The sequence below is a fragment of the Elephas maximus genome, chromosome 4 (assembly GCF_024166365.1).
Source record: "Elephas maximus indicus isolate mEleMax1 chromosome 4, mEleMax1 primary haplotype, whole genome shotgun sequence".
Classification (NCBI taxonomy): Eukaryota; Metazoa; Chordata; class Mammalia; order Proboscidea; family Elephantidae; genus Elephas; species Elephas maximus.
Genome location: NC_064822.1, coordinates 188712250 through 188728363, shown reverse-complemented (window position 1 = coordinate 188728363; position 16114 = coordinate 188712250). Strand labels below are relative to the sequence as shown.

General features: G+C 51.9%; 1 protein-coding gene across 2 annotated transcripts in view; it reads right to left on the bottom strand.

The window, feature by feature from the left end:
• The window catches only part of PARVB (parvin beta), a 156758-nt gene that overhangs the window by 14001 nt on the left and 126643 nt on the right, over positions 1 to 16114 (bottom strand). For both annotated transcript variants that reach the window (XM_049884619.1, XM_049884620.1), the window contains exons 8-11: positions 16095 to 16114; positions 6887 to 6948; positions 4251 to 4319; positions 929 to 1030 (exon numbers count right to left, since the gene is read on the bottom strand). In XM_049884619.1, the coding sequence (XP_049740576.1) occupies positions 929 to 1030; positions 4251 to 4319; positions 6887 to 6948; positions 16095 to 16114 (253 nt within the window). The remainder of the gene's footprint in view (positions 1 to 928; positions 1031 to 4250; positions 4320 to 6886; positions 6949 to 16094) is intronic.

Below are 16114 nucleotides of genomic sequence, written 5' to 3'. Positions count from 1 at the left end.
CTGTAACCATTCAGCAGTGGTCCCCATTCTATCCCCTGGTAACCATTAATTTACTTCCTATCTGCATGCATTTGCCTGTTGTAGATACAGTAAAACCTATGAAAGCTGTAACCCGTGTAAGGCAGAAACCTGTCAGAGGAGGAAAACTCAAATATTTTCCACTAAAATGAGTGATAGAAAAGTGGTAAGACTGTACCCTGTCAAAGGGAGAAAACTTGTGAAACCAGGAAAAGCTAGGCAGTTCCCTCGAGTTCCGGCTCTTCCAGGTTTCACTGTATTTCATACAACAGGAATCACAAAATATATGACCTTCCATGTCTGGCTTCTTTCACTCAGTATAATGTTTTCATTTCTCTTTATGGCTGAACAACGTTCCACGGTACGTGTATACCACGTTTTGTTTATCCATTCATCTGCTGATGGGCACTTGGGTTGCTTCCACCTTTTGGCTTTTGTGAACAAGGTGGCAATGAACACCGACCCTCTTGTTTTTAATAGAGAAAAACAGAAAAAAACCAATTGCTCAAGAGCAGGGAACAGTGAAGACACCGGCATCAGGGCCACCCGAAAATAGTATTTAGGTTCGGAGCAACAGGAACGACCAGACATGGTGTAAATATGGCATGAGAAAGGCAAGGGCTCTCAACTCTCCTGATGCTGGACCATAATTATTAAAAACCCCAGAGTCCCATGGGGAAGAGCCAGACAGGAGCAGGGTAACCAACCCATTGTCATGCTGGGCATTGCAGCTGGGTTTCTCGTTCGTTTACTTCCAGCGACATCTACCTGCAATGCCGTTTATTGTGAAATTGTTACATTTTGAAGAACGAAGCCAGGCTGCAGAAAGAGCTGTCAGAGGATATTCTAGGCTGCGTATTTCCACAAGCATTTCTCGGGCCACAACTGAGGACTGAGGTGGTCCACGTACCTTCTGGTCAAAGCTGTCTGGGGTCAAGTAGAAGTTGTGGAGAGGGACAAAGTAGTTTTCCAGAAGGCCCATGAGCAGGACCAGGTACACGCCATCTGCAAACTGAAGAGAAACACCTGGTCAGGTTTCTGGGCAGTGCACGGAGTCAGCAAATGCTCTGTACCTGTTCAGGAGGAGGAAGGTATTTTAACATGTAAGCATGAACCCCTCCTTTCTTTCTGGCTGAGAACCTCAAACCAGAAGATGAAGGAGCAGGTGCCAAAAGCCATGCTCAGGGCCTTGGAGAGTCTATCAGGACCTGAGTTTCTCATTGGTAAAAAGCAGCCTATGAAAAAAAAGAAGGGAAACACACTCAGGCACGCATGCACACACACACACACATACACAAGCACACATATGTGCACAGGCACACACATGCATGCACACACACACGCACACACACCTGAGCAGGCATTTGAACCTGTCTCTCTGACTCTCATGGCATCAAGATTTAATGATTAATATACTCATAGAAGTTAAGAGCTTGGCTGCTAACTGAAAGGTCAGCAGTTCAAATCCACCAGCCAGCCACTCCTTGGAAACCCTATGGGGGCAGTTCTACTCTGTCTGTAGGGTCGCTACGAGTCGGAATCGACACGACAGCAAGAGGTTTGGTTTTGGTTTTATCTTCATAAAAACACCCAAATTCCTTTGCAACAAAAGAAAAAAATTCTCTGCATTGCTGTGGCCAGACATCTTTTCTTGCGGGCCATGGTTAAAAATACGTTTAAGGACTCTATATAGTATGAAGAGTAAACAAAAGAAGAAGACACTGAGTGAATAAAATTCAGTGCACACTGAAGTCCCAGTCTAAGATCTCTGGCCGTCAGTACCGGTGACGGGGCCCCTGCTGGAAGGACAATCGGCGGAGGCTGGCAAGGACGTTCTCACCCACCGCTGATGAGAACACCTGGTGCTCACGCCTTTCTGGGCCTTTACAGTGAGTCCTGCCTTTACTCTAACAACTCCATGTATAACCGTTTCTCCCGAGGAAATAAACAGGCCCGGCACAAACCGCTGTGTGCCACGTGCTCCCTGTGCCGTTCGTTACGGGAGCAGAAGAATGCCCAATAGTAAGGGGCTAGTTTAATGGCGAGAGCGCGGCCTTACAACCGGGTGTGTGTTCGACTCCCGGCGGCCCCGTGTGCGTCAGGGTAGAGCTGTGCTCCATAGGATTTTCAGGGGCTCATTTTTTGGATACAAATCGCCAGGCCTTTCTTCTGAGGCATCTCTGGGCAGGCTTGGGCCACCAACCTTTTGTTTAGCAGCCGAGCACATTAACTGTTTGCGCCACCCAGGGACCCCTATATAATTGGATAGAAGGCAGCTGTTAAAAGTGATAAAACAGGTAAGTAGGCAGATGGAGAGACAGACAGATCGATGGACCGACAGATAGATCGACGGTGCATCAGACAGGGGGTGAGACAGAAACACACACACACGCTCACAAAAAAGATGCCCACAATATATTTAGTAAGAAAAAGCACATTATAAAAGAGCTGCACGGTGTGCTGCATTGTTATTTATACCCATAAAATACCCGGAAAAGTACACATCCGACTGTGAACCTGAGTCAGTTACCTCTGGATGGTGTGGGGGCGGCGGGAGGAGGTGGAGAAGGTGAAAGGGGAACTCTCACTTAGCATACTTCCACGCTGTTTATACATCAAACAGCAAATAATCAGAGGCTAAACATGCAACTTTAGTAAACTCCTAAAAATAACACGTCTGCAAACAACGCATGCAAACACAGGACCAGACCAGACCCATTGCCCTCCAGTCAATTCTGACTCATAGCGACCCTACGGGACAGAGTAGAACTGCCCCACAGAGTTTCCAAGGAGTGCCTGGTGGATTCGAACTGCCAACCTTTCAGTTAGCAGTCGAGCTCTTAACCACTGAGCCACCAGGGCTCCACACATAAATACACACATTAAAAATGGACCGTTCTGCTTTCAAAGGCAGCCCCGTCATTGCCCATGATGAACTATGTACACACGAGAAAATGTCTGGAGCACAATGCTCACAGCCATCACCTCTGGGCGGGGGGATTACGGATGATTTTTGTTTGTTTTGCTTATCTGCATTTTCAGACATTTCTACAAAGAACCTGAATTACTTTTTTAATTAGAAAAGCAAATGAGAAAAGTGAAAGAAAGAGAAAGAAGCAAAAGCTATCACCCAGGGGTTTAAAAAGGATCAGCTGTGCATCCGAGGAGCCTGTACCAAGAACTCAAAAGACTCCAAATTCAAGCACCCGGCTAATCCTGGGAAAATTATATTTTCTCTTTAATGCTTGCTGGGGGCTCAAAAACATATTTTCACTGTGCTACTTTAGCTCTGAGTGTGGGGGAAAAGGGAAGCTTTATATACTTGATACAAGAGAAATACTTCATACATATTCTTTGGATGGAATCCCTGGGTGGTGCAAACATTAAGCAGTCAGCTACTAACCAAAAGGTTGGTGGTTCAAACCCACCCAGAGGTGCTTTGAAAGAAAGGTCGGGCAATCTGCTTCCAAAAGGTCACAGCCTGGAAAACCCTATGGAGCGGGTCTACTCTGCACACATGGGGTCGCCATGAGTCAGAATCAACTGGACGGCAACTGGTTTGGTTTTGGTTTTATTCCTTGGATGGCTATTTATCAGGTGTTTGCTAGGGGCTGGCCACAGTGTTGAGGGTAAGGACTGCAATGGAGAGCAGAAGTAGAAGAGGACACAACATTCTAGACTGAGGGACCTGCATGTGCAAAGGCCCGGTGGTGGGGACGACGTGGTGCCTGGGAGGGTCTGAGAGAAGGCCAGTGCAGCCGGCAATGACTGTGTGATGGAAATTCCTCGTTAGATGAACAAAAGGTGGCCAACTTTGCCGCCACGTCCACCTGGGGAACAAACCCACTGGGGACCAAGCCTCCTGAATGCTCTTTCCTTTGGGAAACGTGTAGAAAACGCCACAGTTCACTAGAGGATGAGATGGGGGCTCTCGGGGACAGCCCGGGAAATGGTAGAAAGCACTAAACTGAAAACCAAAACCAAACCTGTTGCCATCCAGTCAATTCCAACTCATAGCAGCCCCATAGGGCATGGTAGAACTGCCCCCAGAGGTTTCCAAAGCTGTCATCTTTACGGAAGCAGACTGCCACATCCTCCTCCTGCAGAGTGGCTGGTGGGCTCGAACCGCCGACCTCTCGCTTAGCAGCCGAGCACCTAACCACTGCACCACCAGGGACCAAAGGGGACTAAAAACACACACAAAGGTTCCTCTAACACAAGTCACTCCGCACCTGGCTTTCTAGCTCCGTCACTTCCAAATTCAGCTTGTTGAGGTGCTTGTTGACAAACGTGATGAGAGACTGTGGAGGCAAAAAGACACAGGGGACAGTGAGTGACGAGAGCCAACCCCCATCCGGCGGAGCCGACCCAAGGTGTGGCATCACCAGCTTGGTGCGACATTTCTGTAACCTCCTCTGTGGCTAGACTGAAAGGCCGTGTTTAAAAGGAGAAGCTCTTACCATTCACCTTTAGCTCCTGTTTTGATTGCGGTGAGCGTATATATAGCAAAACATCTGCCGTCTCGACATGCTTCGCACGTACAATTCAGTGACATTATGACCTTCGTCAGGTCCTACAACCATCACCACTACCCAGTTCCGAACTTCCCCAGCCCGCTTCTCGGAAGCCCAGTGCCCCCCACGCCATGGCTCCCGCCACCCCCCAATGCCGAAATCCATCACAGCTGGCAAAGAAAATACACCTATTTATTCCCCAGTCCACAGAGACATATGCTTATCCACTGAGTCACACAGAATGATCAAAGCCTTAAGAAGGATAAAACTGCAAGAGGAAGATAATTCGAGTTTTAAATGTATCCTAGGTATTTGAACGACAACATCACACTTGGAGACCGCAAGGAAAGGCCTCCTCGGGCAGTGCCCATCACAGTTTCAACAGATGGAGAACCTCCACCCCGGCCTGGCTCCAGGGCAGCAGAGTGCTCCGGGCCCTGTTATTGGCACACCAGGCTTGCACACTGGTCACTGGTAACTTTCCTCAGCAATTAAATCCAACTTCGATGGACATGCAATAACATCACACCTCACTCCTGGAACTGATGTCATTTCCTCACTCACTTATTCAGCCTCCCCACGTTTACTGAGTACCTATTACGTGCCCGGCACTCTGCCTGGTGCTGGGGACATGAAGGCAGTAAGATAGAGCCCTGCCCTGAGAGCCTGTGCTGTAGCTGTGCGTATGCACTGTGTGCATGTGAAATACACAACGTGAAACACGCAACATGCATGTGAAACACAGAAAGCGAAACCAGCAATGTGAAATGTGAAACCTGTGTGTGAAGCATGTGTGTGCAACTTGTAACGTGAACCAGGCAACTGAAACATGTGTGTGAAACATGCAATGTGCACGTGAAACACGCACAGCGGGGAGCTGTGATGGGCAGCACAGAGCAGCCACCGAACCGTTCTGTCAGGGTCCTCATAGGCCAGTGTGGCTGGAGTGGGGCAGGGGAAAGGGGCTGCTCTGAGGCTCCAAGGTACGTTCCTGACCCTAGGAAACGCCCCAGTGCACTTGTGACCATGCTAAGACGACTCCATTCCAGAGGGATCCCCTGTAAAGTGCTTCCAAGAACTGATGACCTCACTGTCCAAGCCCAGACCAACATTTTCCAAAGCAGCTTCCAAAGGAATTTAATATGCTCACCCTCAAATAAACAGATAAATAAATCCTACTACCATGGACTGCCAAAAGAACGAACAAATTTGTCTTGGAAGAAGTACAATCAGAAAGCTCCTTAGAAGGAAGGATGATGAGACTACATACTTTGGACATGTTATCAGGAGGGACCAATCCCTGAAGAAGGACAGTAGAGGGTTGGCAAAAAAGAGGAAGACCCTCAACAAGATGGATTGACACGGTGGCTGCACGAATGGCCTCAAATATAACAACGATTGTGAGGATGGCACAGGACCAGGCAGTGTTTTGTTGTGTTGTGCATAGGGTCGCTATGAGTCAGAACAGACTTGAGAGCAGCCAACAACAACAACATGGACACATTTGGGAAACACTTCCTACCAAGCCCCATCTTGGGGAGCTGCGCTGCAGGTCACCGCATCAAAGGCTCTGAGAAGTTCCACAGTTGAGAAGCCTGTTTGGGGCAAGCGTCCCAGCAGGGAAAGCAGAAGTGATTGCTCCTCAGGCTTACAGGAAGAGGGGAGGGAAGGAGGCGTCCCCGCCCTTCCTAACCAGCCTCCCTAGGGAGCTGCCTGCAGGTACTCAGATAACTCCACGTGCAGCCGGGGTGAGACTCAGTTCCCCTGAGGAACAAGTCTTCCTGACACATGCCCCTGGGAACCAATCAACCCAGCTCCCCTGACTGCAGAGCCTTGGGGCTGCATGGTTTTTTCCCACCCAGAGGTTTGCCAGCCGGCTGCCCCGGCTGGTGAAGGCCTGGTCCTTTGTGCTCCTGTCTGGAGGGGCAGCAGGCCAAGACTGCACACCCAGCAGCTGAGACAGCAGAGCCCACGTTTGTTTACTGGGCAGGCTGTGAATGCAGCTTCGTGGTAATGAGGCCGGCGAGAGCCAGCAGGTTGACACGCTGAAAAACATTTCCACGCTGAAAAAAAAAGCCTCGAGTCGGAATTAACTGCCAGGCGGCGCCGGCTGGGTAATTCACTCAGCAGAAGTGAGGCGGGTGGGCAGGAAGATACCCAGGGCGCAGAGACGCTGAGTTAAAAGGTGCTAATTTTATGCACCACAGTTACGTTTTCGACTATAATTACATTTCAATCCATGTGGCAAACATTTCAGAGATTTCAAACATCTCCCCACCTTCTTCCCAGCACGGGGTTCACACTGTACAAGCCCAGGCATGAGGGCAAAACAGAAAATCCAGTCTCAAGCTCACCTTCTTCACCAGGCTGAGCTTGTCCGGGGCGTGGTCAAAGAGGGTGTCAAAGGCGTCCCGCTCTTCCGGAGCATGCAAGAAAAACACATGGGGAGAGTTTACTAGAAACACGGCGGAGTCAACCCCGACTCACGGCGACCCCATGCGTGGCGTGTCAGAGTAGAACTGAGCTCCACAGGGTTTTCAATGGCTGTGACCTTTCGAAAGCAGATTGCCAGGGCTTTCTTCTGAGGCGCTGCCGGGTGAGTTCGAACCGCCATCCTTTTTTTTAGAGTAGTTACGTGCTTAACCATTTTCGTCTCCCAGGGACTCCTGGGTACCCAAACCCACCATTGCCGTAAAGTCAATTCCAACTCATACAACCCTGTAGGACAGGGAACTGCCCCATGGGGTTTCAAAGGCTGTAATTTTTATGGAAGCAGATTGCCAGACTTTTCTCCCGCAGAGCAGCCGGTGGGTTCAAACCATCAACCTTTTTTTTTAAAATATGAAATACTTGGCTAGCACTTCGAAACACCTGCCATCATCACATCCTAGGGCTGGGGGTGTCCTTGACTCTCCCCCTTAGTAAACAGGACCACTCCCCTCCGCCCCCATCCAGCCCCACTGCCCCTCACCTGTGCGGCAGCAGCAGCCTTCTGCCTGGAGGGTCTCCCTTTTCCACTCCTAGCCCTCCCATCCACAGCCCCAGCAGCCAGATGGAGCCCTTTAAAGTGTAAACCAGATCATGTCTCCTGGGTCCCCACCTCCTGCCCTGACTCGAACCCGCCAATAGCTCTCACCTTTCTCAGAATAAATGATTCTCTCTCCTGCAGACCTACGGGGTCCACTGGACTCAGCGCCCTGCCCGCCTTCCAGCGTCATCCCCCAGCACTCGCCCTCCCTGTCTCCACGAGCCCCTCAACACACTGAGCACATGCCTGCCTCAGGGCCTTTGCACCAGCTGTTCATGACTCACCCCCATCCCAGAAGCCCCCAACAGCTTCTCATCACTCTCGGAATAAACTCATTCTCTCCCCGGAGCTTTTCAGTGTGACGACACTGGAGACCGTCCACCCAGCTACCAACTGATAAGAAAGCCACGGGCAGCTGGGGGTGCGGGTTCTAGGCTGCCACACGGCAGGGTTGCATGGAGGAGGACCCGGAACCCTGCAGCTTGGCCCCACGCAGAGTACGCAGTCAGGGGGAGCTGCTGACAGCGCAGAGGGTGAAGGGGCACTTGGCAAGGAGCCCCCAACTCTGTCCCACAGAGGCCTGTCCTCCAAGGTTCCTGGGGGCAGTGGAAGCGTAGAGGACAAGAACCCATGACTAGCAGGCCTCCTTTGTGGGGCCCACGGGGGTGCAGTTAGAAGTCTCCTGTGGCCGGCTGGGCTGGCCTGTGCCTCTCTCAGGGAACGGCCTGGCCTGGCCTCACCAGCCCAAGGTGGCACGAGGGAGCCCCAAGAGAAAGTCAGGAAGGGGGCAGCGAGAGAGTGGGCACGTCCACTCCAGGTAAGCCTGACAGTCACCAGGAGAGGAGGAGCTGACCAGGACTTTCCTGGGGAAAGCTTCCCCCACCCTCTCCCTGTGCCTGGGCCCAAAGGGAGGTGCTCAGCTCCCAGGGGCAAGTGCCCCAGGAGCCACTTATACCCCGGCTCAGCCCAGCCCAGCCTGCCCAGGGAGCCTCTGACTTGGCCTTGGAGGTAAAGGGAGGGAGAAGAGCAGAAAAGAGGAAGGGTGTGTGTGTGTGTGTGTGTGTATAGGTGGTGTGTGTGCACATGGTGTGTGTGCACGTGGTGTGTGTGTGCACGTGGTGTGTGCGCAGGTGGTGTGTGTGTGTAGGTGGTGTGTGTGTGTGTAGGTGGTGTGTGCACACAGGTGGTGTGTGTGTGCACATGGTGTGTGTATGTGTGTGTGTAGGTGAGAGTGTATGAGTGTTTGTCTATGGTGTGTGTATATACGTGGTGTACATTTCAAAGAATGAGAATTCCAGAGCCCTTAATTGTTAACACTGGAGGTACTCATTCATCTGCGCCAGGAAATCTGGAGGACAGCTGCCTGGCCAGCCAACTAGAAGAGATCCATATTTGTGCCCGTTCCAAAGAAAGATGATCCAACCACATGCAGAAATTATCGGACAATACCATCAATATCACACACAAGTAAAATTAGGCTGAAGATCATTCAAAGGTGGCTGCCGCGATATATCAACAGGGAACTGCCAGCAATTCAGGCTGAAAACAGAAGAGGACGTGGAACCAGGGATATCACTGCTGACGTCAGATGGATCCTGGCCGAAAGCAGAGAATACCAGGAGGATGTTTACCTGTGCACACTGACGACGCCAAGGCATTCGACTGTGTGGGTCAGAACAAATTATGGATAATATTGCAAGAATGGGAATTCCAGAACACTTAATTGTGCTCATAAGGAACCTGTACACAGATCAAGAGGCAGTCGTTCGAACGGAACAAGGAGATACTGGGCAGTTTAAAGTCAGGAAAGGTGTGTGTCAGGGTTGTATCCTTTCATCAAACTTATTCAATCTGTATGTTGAGCAAATAATCCAAGAAGCTGGGGTATATGAGGAAGAACGGGGCATCAGGATTGGAGGAAGACTCGTTAACCTGCAATAATGCAATCAACGCCCATGAAAGCAGCAGTCAAGAAATGAAACGACGTATTGCATTGGGCAAATTTGCTGCAAAAAATCTCTTTAAAGCTTAGGAAAGTAAAGACGTGACTTTAAGGACTAAGGTGCGCCTGATGTGATGGTATCTTCAGTCACCTCATATGCATATGAAAGCTGGACAATAAAGGAGGAAGACCGAAGAAGAACTGATGCCTTGGAATTACTGTGTTGGTGAAGAATATCAAATATCCCATGGACTGCCAGAAGAACAAACCAATCCATCTTGGAAGAAATCCAGCCCGAAGGCTCCTTGGAAGCAAGGATGGCGAGATACGTCTCACATACCTTGGCCAAGTTATTAGGAGGGAGCAGCCCCTGGAGAGGGACATCATGCTTGGTAAATCAGAGGGTCAGCAAAAGAGGAAGACCCTCATCAAGATGCACTGACATAGTGGCTGCAACAATGGGCTCAAGCACAGCAACGATTGTGGGGACGGGGCAGGATGTTCACAGGGGTCACCATGAGTCAGCACAACTTGATGGCACCGAACAACATGTACATATGTGAGTCTGTGTGGGAGTGTATATGTGCGGTGCGTGTGTGCATACATGTGTATAGTGTGTGTATGTGTAGTATATGTATACACTTGGGTGTGAGAGGGAGTGGGAGCCCTGGTGGCGCAGTGGTTAAGAGCTAGGGCTGCTAACCAAAAGGTCGGCAGTTTGAATCCACCAGCTGCTCCTTGGAAACCCTATGGGGCAGTTCTACTCTGTCCTATAGGGTCGCTAGGAGTAGGAATCGACTTGATGGCAGTGGGTTTGGTTTTGGTATGGGGAGGGAGTATGTGTGTACATGTGGTGTGTGTGTATATATGGGTATGTGTGTGTTTGGTGTGTATGTGTACATATGTGTGTAGTATATGCATGTATGTGTGTGATGTGTGGTTTATGTACGTATGTGGATATGGGTGGGAGTGTGTATGCACGTGTGGTATTTGTGTGTGTATGGGTGTGTGGTGTGTGTATATGTGGTGTGTATGTGCGTGTGTGTATGTATATGTGTATATGAGTGTGTGTGTGAGCATCTGTGTGTGTGTAGTCTGTATGTATGTGCACGTATGGTGTGTGTATGTGTGGCATGTGGGTGTGGGTGTATGCATACATGTTGGTTGGGTGTGGCAGGCAGTGTGTATGTGTGGGTGTGTGTCTGAATATGAGTGATTGTGTATGTGTTCACGTGTGTGGTGTGTGTGTACATGTGGGTTGGCTCTGGGAGGGAGTGTATATGTGTGCTGTGTGTATACATGGGTTGGGTGTAGGAGGGAGTGTGTACGTGTGCTGTGTGTATATGTGGGTTGGCTGTGGGAGGGAGTGTGTACATGTAGTATGTGCATATAGTGATGTGTATACATGCAGTGTGTGTATATGTGGGCTGGGGGAGGGAGGGAGTGTGTACGTGTGGTGTGTATGTATATGTGGGTTGGCTGCAGGAGGGATGTGTAAAGTGACGTGTGTACGTGTGGTGTGTGTGTGTGTGTGTGTTTGTGTGTCTCTGGGGAGTGGGCACCAGCTTCCTTCACTAACAGTCCACAGTGACCAGGAGGCCTAGACCAGCAGAATGTTCTCCTGACACGCACCCGCATTTCTAACGCCACAGCTGTAAATTATTTTTATAATCATTTAAGTCACATTATACTCATTGAGACAGTCTGTTCAGGAAAAAAAAAATCCCAGCTAAAACTTTACAAAGCAATAGCGAACTTTAACTGTAGCTTTTTTTTAAGAAAACCCCCGTGCAGAGCGGTGCCTGTGTCAGCAGGTATATTTAGCTGGGTCACTGCTGGGCTCACAGAGGCGACTGTGGGAGGCACCGTGGCCAGGGAGGCCTGTGCCAGTGGCTCCCCTGACACGGCCGTGCTCACCTACACCCCAGGGATGAAGCCTGTCATTGCCAGGGGATCACGGGGACACCAGACAGCGGTCCTGGCAAGCACACCTCGCCTTGGGAATGAAAACAGGTCGGGCTTCAAATGCCAGCTGTGAAGTGGAAACAGGATCCCTCGGTGGTGCAAATGATTAAGCGCTCGACGACTAGCCGAAAGGTTGGTGGTTTGAACCCACACAGAAGTGCCTCAGAAGACAGGCCTGGCCATCTGCTTCCAAAAGTCCTAGCCTTGAAAACCTGATGGGGCAGTTCTCTGCACACATGGGCTCGCCACGAGTCAGGGCAATCAAGTGGGAATAAGACTAGCAGCCCCTCACCTGCTGGAGGAGGAATGAAATGAGACAGTGAATAAATGGGACAGGCTGCCCCCAGCAGGCACACGCCATGCCCCCTCGCCTTCTCCCCCTCCTGACTTCCCTCCTCAGGAGGGTCACAGAGATGACCAAAGAGCAGCCCCGCCCTTGGGAGGACACAGGCTCTGGGGGAGGCAGATGGTGGGAACACCGGGAAGTGCTGGAAAAGAGGAGCGCAGCGGCACTCCGAGGGCAGGGCGGGCGGAGGGCTGCGCTGACGGTAGGGTCTACCCCAGTCCAAATCCACAAGCCACAGCTGCCCAAACCAGCTGCTGCAAAGATCCGAAGCTACGCTTAGTCGGCGCCACGCAGTTGCTTTTTGTTTGTTTGCAGTGTCGAGTCAACATTTTTTAAATTGGGATGTTTGTCAAAAAGTTCCAAATTTCTGGCCTCTCTTGAAGAATTGGAAGCTGTGGCAACAGAGAGCCTACCTCCCCACTGGGCATCAATTTCACTGGGGACTGGGCCTCTCCAGTTTGCCCCAGACCCTGCCATGCCCCACTGCCACCCAACGCTGCGGCACTCATGACGTTATAGCCAATCCACTTCCCTCTTTTGGGTTTCCTGCCTGGACCCGAGAGGCGCCTGAGTTGGGAGCCTGTGGACAAGCGGCCGGGGGCGGGGGGGTGGGGGGCACTGAGAAAGTTTCCACAAAGGAGCCTTGAAGTTTGAGCTGGGGCAGAAGGAGCAGGAAGGGCGTTCCAGGCAGAGGGAGTGGCAGGAGAAAGGGGAGTAGGTTCAAGGGACCGGGATCTCTGGTGTGGTCTGTCTCGAGTTAAGGGGGGCTGTGTTCTGCAGGGTGCGGAGTCACAGAGGCAGTAAGCCCGTGGTGAGATCAGGCTGGAGTTTTCTAGAATGAGCTATGTTGGCAGAAAGAAAGGTGAATGTGAAGGGGACCCTTAGCAGGGTTATAAGGAGATGAGGAGGGAAAGGGGACAGCATGACCCCTCTACCCCGTGTCCTGCCATGGCCTCAGAAGGGGCTGTGGGCCAGCAGGAGCCCAGGGAGAGGGTAGCCGCCTGCAGAGAGAGGGAAGAGATACCAGCAAGCCCGTTGCCATGGAGACCAGGCTGCAACCTTCCAAGCTCCCTTGAGACGAGTTTCCACGGGAGAGAGATGCCTCCCGCCCCCACCTTGCCAGGCAGTGATGCCATAAGGAGGCGGGACCCTCGCCTGAGCCCACACACCCACTGGAGTGATGGGGTGGGGAGAAGGGCAGGCAGAGGGAAGCCCTATCCTCTTCCTAGCTCAGAACTCTCAGGTGGGAAACTGAGGCCCAGAACACCAGCCCAGCAGAAGCTTTAGCCAAGGAGGGTCAGCCTGGAGCTCTGGAAGCTTCTGGAGTACCCGGTATTTGCTACGCAACTACTGTGTCCAGGGCTGGTGGCTGGCAAAGAGAGGGCTCCAGCCACAGGATGCTTACAACCCAAGGAGCCACGTGAGGAGGGAACAGGGGAAGGGCCTTGGGGGAACCCAAGTTGCGCTGGCACCAGTGATGCACGCATGCCAGGCTCCGGGCAGAAGCTTAGGTGTGTAAATGCTGACAGAGGGGGAAAGCACAGCGTTCCCTGTCAGCAGAGAGAGAGCGGGAACACAATTTAAAAACAAAAAAGGCAGGAAGGGGACAGGGAGAGCCAGAGAATGTAACTGGGGAAGGTGGTCCTCACTGAGAAGTGACAGTTGAGGGGTGGCAGGTGTGAGCCATGGGGTAATCTGGAGGGAGAGCATTTCATGCGGAGAGTACTGCAGAGGCTGGAAGTGGGCACTTACGGGTGTGCTCACAGAACAGCGAGCAAGTCACAAGGCTGGAGCCAGGCAAGTAGGGTGCTGCAGCCAGAGAGGAGGTGTCCAGAGGGGTGGTCCAGGAGGACCTTAGTAGCCTTAGCACAAGCCGAAGGGGTTGGGATGGGCAGAAGGGTGATGGGATAAGGGCCATTTTAGGAAACTGTGGGGCAGCGTCTAAGAGCTATGGCTCCCAGCCAAAGGTCGGCAGTTCAAATCCACCAGCCGCTCCTTGGAAACCCTATGGGGCAATTCTACTCTGTTGTATAGGTAGCTATGAGTCAGGATCAACTTGATGGCAACGGGTTTGGTTTTTGGTTTCAGGAATCTGACAATGGTCCAGAGGAACCTTCTGGAAGGGCATGCCTGAGACCAGCACCCCTGGAGGAGCAAGCCAGGTGGGGAGAGGTGACGAGGGTCACACTTGGGCAGGGTGGCAGCTGTAGGGGGCTGGAGGTTTGAGCTATGAGCCAGGACACAGGACAAACCGGCCTGCTGCACGTGAGCCGCGTGTGAGGTCGTCTGGGAGGCGCTGAGCTGCGTCAGCAGAGGCACCAAAGCGGGGGCGGAACGGAACCGATTGCCGGTCGCTGACTAACGGCCTGTTTGCGTTTCCTAAGCATGCCACGTGCCTTTGAAGTAATGGGAACAATCCCACTGACTTCTGGGGAAACAGGTCCCTGTCTGCAGAGTCCCCCTCCAACGCTCATAGGGTCTCCTGGGTCTGACCACAGGTGCTGTGCAGAGGTTTCACATGGGGGTACCTGGCTCCGCACCACCACCCTGTGCGCCTCAGTGGAGAGTGCTCTCTCACAGGCTTGCTAGCAGGTCTTCTCAGATGCAGGGTGCATATACGTCCCCCCGAATTCCCCAAACCTCAACCAGGCCCTTCCCAAACACGGATGGGGCAGCTGCACCAAAAATGGACAACATGTAGTGGTTTGAGGTCCTCACGACCCCATCATTCTGCCTCTACAAGCCCAAGTGGGTCTGAGCCTTCCCCTTTCTATAAAGGAAAGCGAGGAGGCGACAGAGGGGTGCACTGCACCCCCAGACAAGGCCCCCCTCTAGAGACAGGGCAGGGCTGTGACTGGCCCACCCCCAGGCATCCCACGTACCCCCTCCTCCTCACTGCTGCCCTGGCCCTCAGCAAGTGCACAGGGAGGTTTTCCTCCTCTTTCCTTTTCCTGTATTTTAATAATAAAGACATTAAAAAGAATTGAATTGCTCCTTTAAAAAACAAAAAAAAAAGAAGTGAATTTTCCCAGCACACCTTAAGGCCTACTTAAGAAAGCTTACACCAAAAAAAAAAAAGCCGTTGCTGTCGAGTGGATTCCGACTCATGTTGTTGTTGTTAGGTGCTGTCGAGTCGGTTCCGAATCGGACAGAGTAGAACTGCCCCATAGAGTTTCACTCGGACAGAGTAGAACTGCCCCATAGAGTTTCCAAGGAGCGCCTGGTGGATTCGAACTGCCAGCCTTTTGGTTAGCAGCTGTAGCTCTTAACCACTACGCCACCAGGGTTCCCCAAGAAAGCTTAAGGACATATAACTACCTCATTGTCTCTTGTTCGAGATCTTGAAGAATTCAAGAGCACGTCCACTGTCCATATAAAAGTAACAGGAGCGTGGGAGAGGGCCTAGCAACAACTGACAGCCCAGAACCCGACAGTGCCCAAGCACCCAGAGGTGCCATCCCCTCAGAGCAGGCAGGACAGCTGCTGTTGAGTTCCAAGGTTTCCTCTCGATAGCGTTCTTCTCTCTCCCACTTACGGAGGACAAGGCATCTGGGGTCAAGTGCTTGCTTTGTGATTTGAAACATTCTCGAAGCATGGCCCTTGAACAGCCTGGAGCCTGCTCTGACTGTGGCGGGAGCCGAGGGTGCCCATGCCTGCTGTGTAAACACCGCTGCGAGCTACCTGTTCCCTGTCAGCCGTTCCTCGCTGAGATGAAGACAGGGGACATCAGCTTTAATGGTGAAAGAGGGTGTGATCACCCCACTTAGAACTGTTGCTGTTTTTGGGTGCTGTCAAGTCGATTCCGGCTCATAGCGCCCCCATGTGACAGAGCTGAACTGCCCATAGGGTTTCCAGGTTGCACTCCTTAGGGGAACAGATACCCAGGTCTTTTCTCCTGCAGACCCACTGGCGGGTTCCAATCACAGGCTTTCAGTTAGCAGCTAGATCCTCCTTCCCGTTCATCTGAGCCCCATCCCTGCCACGGTCCCCACCATGGGGAGAATCCCCAAGACTGTTCTCCATTTTAAAGCACTGATTGTCCCCCCTTTTCTTCTCATCTCCACCCAGCCTCTTACGGCTCGGAGAAACTAGTCCAGAGTCAGTCATGCACGGCTCATGGGGAACTGCATGCAGGATCTAAGATTCCAGAATTGTGGGAGTCACCAAAACCTGCCTGGGGTCCTGCTCAGCCCCTGCATGGCAGCGTGAGCCCCGGCAGCTTCCTGGGACAGCCCCAGCTCGCTGGGGAACCCCACACTCTCCCACGCCCAAGTTACTCACCGAACCTGCCCATCATCATC